At 34.3% G+C, this 7,891-nt stretch overlaps 1 protein-coding gene across 1 annotated transcript; it reads right to left on the reverse strand.

Moving 5' to 3' along the window:
- Positions 1-77: 77 nt before the first annotated feature.
- Positions 78-5,180, reverse strand: LOC132697115 (odorant receptor 63a-like). The gene is made up of 5 exons (XM_060662407.1): positions 5,042-5,180; positions 2,258-3,078; positions 912-1,137; positions 640-795; positions 78-582 (listed from the first exon to the last, which is right to left on the reverse strand). The coding sequence occupies exons 2-5, from the start codon at positions 3,046-3,048 to the stop codon at positions 529-531; spliced, it is 1,227 nt and encodes a 408-aa protein (XP_060518390.1). The 5' UTR covers positions 3,049-3,078; positions 5,042-5,180; the 3' UTR covers positions 78-528.
- Between the last annotated feature and the right edge of the window lie 2,711 nt (positions 5,181-7,891).

Raw genomic sequence — 7,891 nt, forward strand, 5'->3', positions numbered from 1 at the left:
CAAAAGTTTCAAAAACGAACGAACATTATGTTTTATTACGTCGATTCGTAAATGGGAATGATTGCGCATGCTCCGTACGCTTGAAATAGATTCCAGAATAGGTCTGACTACCAAATGGAAACTCAGAAATCCTGAATGAACCGCGTACCTTTTGGTTTAAAACCAATAGAAAATATCTGTGCGAACGCGGTTAACCCCATTGCGCATGACGTTTGACAATTTGACAACAATTTACATTAATTGCCTTTTTCCTTGATTTAAAAATCACGTCGGATCTTTACTACATTTGAGGAGTCGCCTATACCGTCGTTATAGGTATAACACTCTGAATAACTGAATTGAATATAAATATCACTATTGTAGCTAACTATGCATTCGTGCCGGATTCTACTGAAAAGCAAAGATAGATTTTGCTCTTTAAAACACTGCCAATTCGAAAGCGCCGATTTCTTCTCGCAAATTACGAAGATAATGTGCACAAAATATTTGACAGGATGCTTCATTACATTTACTTCAAAGTTGTGGTCCTTAGTTATAGTTATTCATCATAACACTAATATACGAATAGGATGCTTTCATTATCTGAAACGTAACAGTAACAGTTCATTGGACACTAGAGTCAAAAATTTAAAATACTACCGCTAAAGCCGATTGGGTAGTCATGGCATCAAATGGACCTATAGTCAGCACCAATGGTCTCTGAGCTCTGACCATCATAATGAGCAACATTCCTTTGATCGTCTTGCATTGTTGATACCATGGGCTACTATATACGGCGTTTGCCAAAGCTAAACTCTGCAATATAATAAATACATTTCAAATAATGATCGTATTCGTGAATAATTTAACAGCTTTGTTACAATTTTAAGACTTTCAATAACCAGCAACAAGTGTTCTGGGAAATGGCTTACTTGAATCTTTATCTCATTGGCGCTCCATCCGAGGACAAATGTCTGAGTGAATAGAAAAGCAAAGAACAAAATAATTTTAAAATAATGTAAAATTGATAATCGAATTGAGAGTAGGCTGGTTCTTACCGATATGAACTGAAATGAGACCGTGGCTATATTCAGCGAATTTAACAGGAACTCGAGAAATATCACGTATTTCATTGATGCGTTTAATTTCCCAATAAAACTAAAACAGAACCAACCACATCGTTTAGTATTAAAATAATTTTAGTTATGTAATTTGTCGTATTATTTGGCTTAAATATATCTATTCGAATAAGCCTGAGCAAGTATAACTTTTTTCCATTTGTTAATTACACTTGAAAAATATCTCAAAACAGCTTGTAAATTATAAGACAGAATTTATTATCGTGTCCATACTTGATTGATTGTTTGGGCAGAATTTATGTATTTAAACCGATAACAAAAAATGATATCCATGGATAGGGCCAATATGCAATGTAACCATGCGTCTTAGCCATAAGTTTAACTGTCAATTAAAAACAGTAGTTTAAGGAAAACCCCCGTTAATGTTCAAATAGGTAATTTTTTCAAGAATGAATAAATTAAATACCAAAGCAGTTTTAACTCCTTTTAAAATGACTATTTCCAACTAATAAGAGTTCTGTTTATTTGAAAATTACTTGGATAACCCATAAAAAAAAAAAATAATACTTTTATATTGAGCGATCTGTATTATAGCATATTCACTTCTGGACACATCAGCACCTCATTTTCAAAAAGGACAACTTTCTTTTTCTATTTAATTAAAATACAAATAAAATCTATTCTATAGTAAAAAAGGCACAACTTTAAATTTGAAACCTATGCTGCCAGAACTACGCAACGTCTGACAGGAAATACTATGGCATGAATTGCGAATAAAACGGACAATATATAATGAAACTACTTATCCTTCTTTCAAAACAAAGCAACAATATACTTTGGTGATATAACCATATGTCTGCTGAATATATGCTAGATATATAGCCTACGAGAAATAATATTGAAAAGTCAAAATTCAAAATTCAAACCAATAAGACCTGACAACATTCAACAATAAACATGGCCGTTGTCAATTCGACCGGGGTAAGATGAGACATTTTTTCGGCAGTAGTTTGTCAAAATATATACAGATCTAACTAAATTTGTAGCAAAAACTAACAACTATAACGAAAACACTAATGTAACACTGAGATGCATAAATTTTACAATATTTACAGTCCCTATATTATCCAGTAGCTATATAAATTTAACTATAACTCTTAGGAGTATAAGGAGAGAATTCTTCTCAATCTCATACATACCGGATAACACGCTGATGTTGCAATACAAATTCCTTCATTACAACCAATGCTCTTTCTTCAGACACAGCCATTCTCCTAAATCGAATCTGCAGACGCTTTAAAATCGACGATGGAAAGATAATACAAGAAAAAAAGAATATTTTCGTAGACGCTGCTAGAAGACCACAAACAACGACAGAAGCATCGTTAATCAGTAACAGAATCGAAGCATGCTCAACCTTGTTTAGTTTATAGTAATACAAATCATAGGCAAACGGCATTTCAACGCTCCCGTTGTGTTCTCCCTTGTACTTATCGATTTGAAATCGAGTCCAATAGTTGACTGAACACATTGATATACCCATCCAAACTGACAAAATAGCTATCCCAAAACTGGATCGTCTACAAAACTGAACCTGCTCGGAATGACTTCGCAACTCTTCCTTGTCTGCAGATCGTGCTATATCTGCATCCTCGGCGATGATGTAGGTTATGATTTCTTTAACACTGTTGGTTTGATACAGCACTGCTGCGACGCCTACCGTCAACAGACCGATAACGTAGGATAACTGCTCAAACGTCTTAGATAAAGTTTGCTGTGCATTATTGTCGGTGATCGATATTGTTAATTGCAGGGAAAGAGAAATTAAAAACATCGGAAAATAGACTTGAATAAATGCCGAATAAAATCTGTAGAGCCTTCGGAGTAGGGGGTTTTCTGTGGGTAGAGATAATCGCCATATTCCTGCGAGCATCATGCAATATTTAGCAAAATCCAATATTGGAAGTGGTTGACTCCCGTTGCTGGACATTATAGTTGCCCAAATATCAATACGCTGTTACTGAAAATAGTTAAAAATGTAATTACTAAGCACATAAACGTTGTTAACTCTGTTATACACGCCACACAGTCGTATGTCATTACATTTGTCAATTACACTATATCCAAGCAATATTGCCACATTTAAAATCTATTGCACCTTTTCATACGATTTTCGATAAAAAAATCAGCTCGATTTATTCATTAAATAAAAATAACAAACTAGCACCGTGGAACAATATGCATGTAAGGGTCTTCGGTACTTTTGTTGTGGTTGTTTTATACCTGCTAGACTGCAGATGATAAAAGGTTATTTATTCATGTTGAAAGTTTTTGAGAATTAATAGGAACTTTTCTAAATTTGTTATACAAACCATCGAAAATGATAAAATTTTTAAGAATTTACTCCAATTTTATTTAAACATAGTAGGATAGTAGACTGGGATGTCTGACCATCGCAACAGTGATACGATGTTGGTGATCCATCGTTGTGACGTGAGGTTTTAAGAACGGCTTCTACCCTCAGAAATTAGACCTTATGGCCTATTTACCATTAGCCACAGAGCTAACTGCAATCTGGATTGCAGTTGGGTCATTTTCAGTATTTCAGCGTCTGTGGAGGATGGTTGTACAAGAGTCCACGGGAGTGGTCGAAAAAGACAATTTTGTATTTGTTGTGTGGTTTAGAGTGTCATAGTGAAAGCAGGTCACATCTAGTTTTTTTTTACAGAAACATGAACCTTAAGAATATGTTACAACCTACCATCAACAACTGCAACCCAATATCCGACATCATTAGTTGTAGTTACTAGAAACATCCGACAAACTAATATAATCCTTCTTCCACCAGAATTCAAATATCGTACATTGTCAGTGTAAATGATGGGACCCCCTTTTATTTTTTGTACCCGTGAATAGTGCACGGCGAAATTTGGCATGCACGTATATAATTAAAATGACTAATTTTTGACATAGGAACCATATCTCAGAATGTCAAAATAACAGCAGGGCCCCGTTTAATGTAATTTTTAAATGATAAGAGGGGTCATGTGATACCTTTTTTAAAAGTCTTTTCACGTTCTATTCGCATGGCAAATTTGAAAACATATGATTGGTCGGTTTTTGCAAGAGAGTCTAATAAACGCTTGCCTGTTGCAAAACCAAATTCAGTTGAAAATCTAATAGACAAAACTTTATTGTAAAAAGTGCACAAGGTGCCAATTTCGAATAATTAATAAAATAATTGGCAAAATGAAACTATTTACTTTTTTAGTTTAAGCTTAGTTAAGCTTTAGTTAAGTCATAGAAAAATAAAAAAACATTGGCAAGCATTGTCTTCCAAAAACTGACGAATCAAATTGGAATGCGAGTAGAACGTGAAAAGACCCTTAAAAAATATATCACATGACCCCTCTTACCATTAAACAAAATACTTAAAATGACAACTTTGTATTTTATTTATTCAAGAATTCAGAAAAAAATGCCCCGCATCTTATACTAAATGTTCAACGTCTTAAGTCATGCAGTATTATTATGAGAGAAGCTACCATAGATAATGCAACATTGAATTTTTTTAAATTCTCTTCAAAAGTTTGTTTGACACTAACTTCGATGTTTATTCCTATTTATTCCAACTACTTGACAAAATGTTAACAAAATATATTTATATTTACTCAGTGCTGCAATTTCTAGATCGCACCTTTATATACGTACCGGGTAGATTTTAAAAATTTGAAAAAAGTGTCCTTTTATAGTATGCAGATATTCTAACACAATCACTTAACACACCAAAAGCAAAAAACAAATGCCTTTCTGTTTTTAACAAGTTTGACATTTGGTGTTTTAGAACTTAAACTTAACTAAGCAGGGTCTGTACAAATTTTGTCATTTTCGATAATCAGGATTCAATTGCTCTGTCGTGTTGTATTCGGATGTAATTCATCAGTGGAATCAGTTCCCGAATTAATCTTATGGTAATCTCTTACTTGAATGTTCCTTGTTAATTATTATTATTCTGGCAATTCCCAAAAATACCTATGAAACGATTTCTGAACCATCAAACATTATCTAAGCAACTGCTTATCCTACCCAAGCAAAAAAGGCGGAATCGTTTCATTATTAAAAAGTAAACCCGTTTGAATTACTGTCCTATGGCTTTTTCCAGCCTTTATTTATCTTCGCGTGCATACCGGTCTATAATTACGGAAACGACACGGGGTGTTTCTTTTTCCAGTCCCTATCATTAGAACTTACAGCAGCAGTTGTGCCAGGAATTTTTTAGTTTCCCACATAGTGCGTTGGGTTTGAAGCATGAAGACTTTTAATTCAAGAATTGTTTATACCTATAGGTATTAAATGGTACGTATTACGGTATCTTTAATTACGCATCACTTCACTAACTGGATGACTGGATGAATTATGTTGAGAGTGTTAAAGTTCCATACCATGCAGTGCCCGTTTTTCTGTTAGCATTTATAAATAACAGAAACGAGTACTGATATAAGGATTAATAACACGCACTACTTTAAAGATTCTTGATTATTATTATTCTGGAATTCCCAAAAATTCCTACGACAGGACTTTTGAATCGTCATACACCACCCAAGCAACTGCTTATCTTACCTATTTGCAGTTTTATACAGTAAAACGGTATTTTTTCATTATTATAAAGTAAAGTCGTTTAAATTTTTGTCCTATAGGTTTTTCCAGCCATTTTTTGTCTTCACGTGCATGCCGGTCTATAATTACGGAACCGACGGGGTACATTTTTATCCAATTCGTATCGTTTGAACTTCCAGCAGTGCTTATACCAGGAACTTATTAATTTCCCACTCAAAGCGTTGCGTTTGGATCATGAAGAGTTTTAATTTACGTTACTTTTGATTTTTAGACTTATTAAAATCAAATGTATATATGGGTTAAATGGTACGTACGTACGGATCGGCCTTCAATAACTGCACGAGTTATTCATAAATTATGTTGCAAATATTAAATTTCCGCATCATACCGTGCCCTTTTTTTCTGAATCCTTGAAGAAATAAAATGCATTTGGGCAAAAGTTAGTATTTTTAACATTTTCATCTCAACGTGTTTTAAAATTAAAAAGTTTAGTTGTATCTATTTCCTTTTATAATTAAAAAATGAAATATTGAGAACTACAGTGATGCAAAATACAAAAAAGTTCCTCTTCCTTATTCGTAGTTACCAAAGTTTTCATGACGATTAGTGCAACTATGTTAATTATTTATATATAATATTTAAATTTTTTATAACAGACTAAATTCAAAGCAATAATCAGTCTCAAAGCCGGTATCAGTGCTTGAATATTGAAGAGCTATCTGGCTATCTGAGCCATGTGGATGTTTTCATTGTGGGTTGATCTGAACGAGACAAGGTAAGCAATAAGTAAATAAAGTTGAGTGTATCAGTGTATCTTTTAATTAAGTTGTGCTCGATTGCAAACACCATTGGAACAAGCTCCAGTACGTAATTTTGCTGATTGAAAAAAGGAGGAAACGCTTTCATTCGCACTCGTACCGGAACTGTAAAGTTTTGGGAAAGGTTCTTTACAGCAATAGGATGGCGCATCAAGGTTTGTCACTGTACAATCGGCAGCGATTTGGGTGTTGGCAATATCTTACTCGACAAGTATCGGTTACAGTTGATATCAGTGCAGCTAAAGCTAATGCTATATTGTCAATGCCAAACATGGTTAAAATATCTTACTTTATACTCTGAGAGTTTAAAATGTCACTATTAATTACTTTTTACTTTATTGGCCTGAACAGTGAATACCAAGCCAACAGTAAAGTTCGATTTTAGTTTTTTGTTTAGAAGGATTATTAACGAAAAGTGCAATTGGCTACATATATTCAAACAATTATAATAATAATATAATATTCAATAAATTATAATTAACTAATTACATAGATTATGCGTTTCAAGGCGCAGCATCAAAAAGGCAAGCAGCTATTGGTTCCACTACTTTCCCTTGGTAACGATCTCAAGAAGCGTGTACGCTCGTATTCTTCTTGCTGACGGCTTGTCCTAGAACTCCCGGCTGTGTAAACTCTTCCTCCCGCAATCCAGAAGATCCGAGCCAGCTTGTGCCGTGGACATCCGGTAGCTAATAAAGTTAGTGTTTGTTTTTAAAGCTAGTACTCTTTGGGAACTCTACTTTTGGAAACTACGCAGCCGGTCTTGACCAGTAGGATGCGACAATATTGAACTATTTCAAGAGTTGTATTAACCCGATGTTGTCTTCAGTGTTCTCTCCAAAATCCCCGCCAATATTAGCCACTCATTAATCAAATTGTCATCTTTAAAAAGAAAGCATTCGCATTGATGTAATAGTGAGTACTGATGCTCTCTAAGCTATTCATCTACGTATGTGTTGCAATTTTAACAGTGGAAACCTTATTGCCCGCCTCATATGTAATCCAAAGCCAGAAAGTCTTCTAAAAATATGCTGGCTATGACATGATGATACGTAATAGTCTTAGCGAAATAGTGTTAGCAAGGACTAATAATCCTCTGGATAAATATTTTTAGCAGGACAACAATAATCGAGAAAAATGCAAACATTTCAGCAAGAGACATTTTTCATAAACAAAAGCGTAGCTTTACGGCATAGTGTGTTTTTTGGGGAAATTCTATTATAGGATAGGAAAAGTCGTTTAAACGCCCCACTGGTTGTCATAATGCTGGTTTCAGTAAGCTAGAATTATTGTTGCCTTTGAGAAATATAATCTTTGAACATGGTTTTCAACTCCCTACTTTGAAATACCCAATCGATCAAGCGTGTGTAAAGTGTCACTTTAACACGTCGGCTTCAT

Source organism: Cylas formicarius, unplaced genomic scaffold (genome assembly GCF_029955315.1).
Source record: "Cylas formicarius isolate icCylForm1 unplaced genomic scaffold, icCylForm1.1 PGA_scaffold_1__22_contigs__length_36826433, whole genome shotgun sequence".
NCBI lineage: Eukaryota > Metazoa > Arthropoda > Insecta > Coleoptera > Brentidae > Cylas > Cylas formicarius.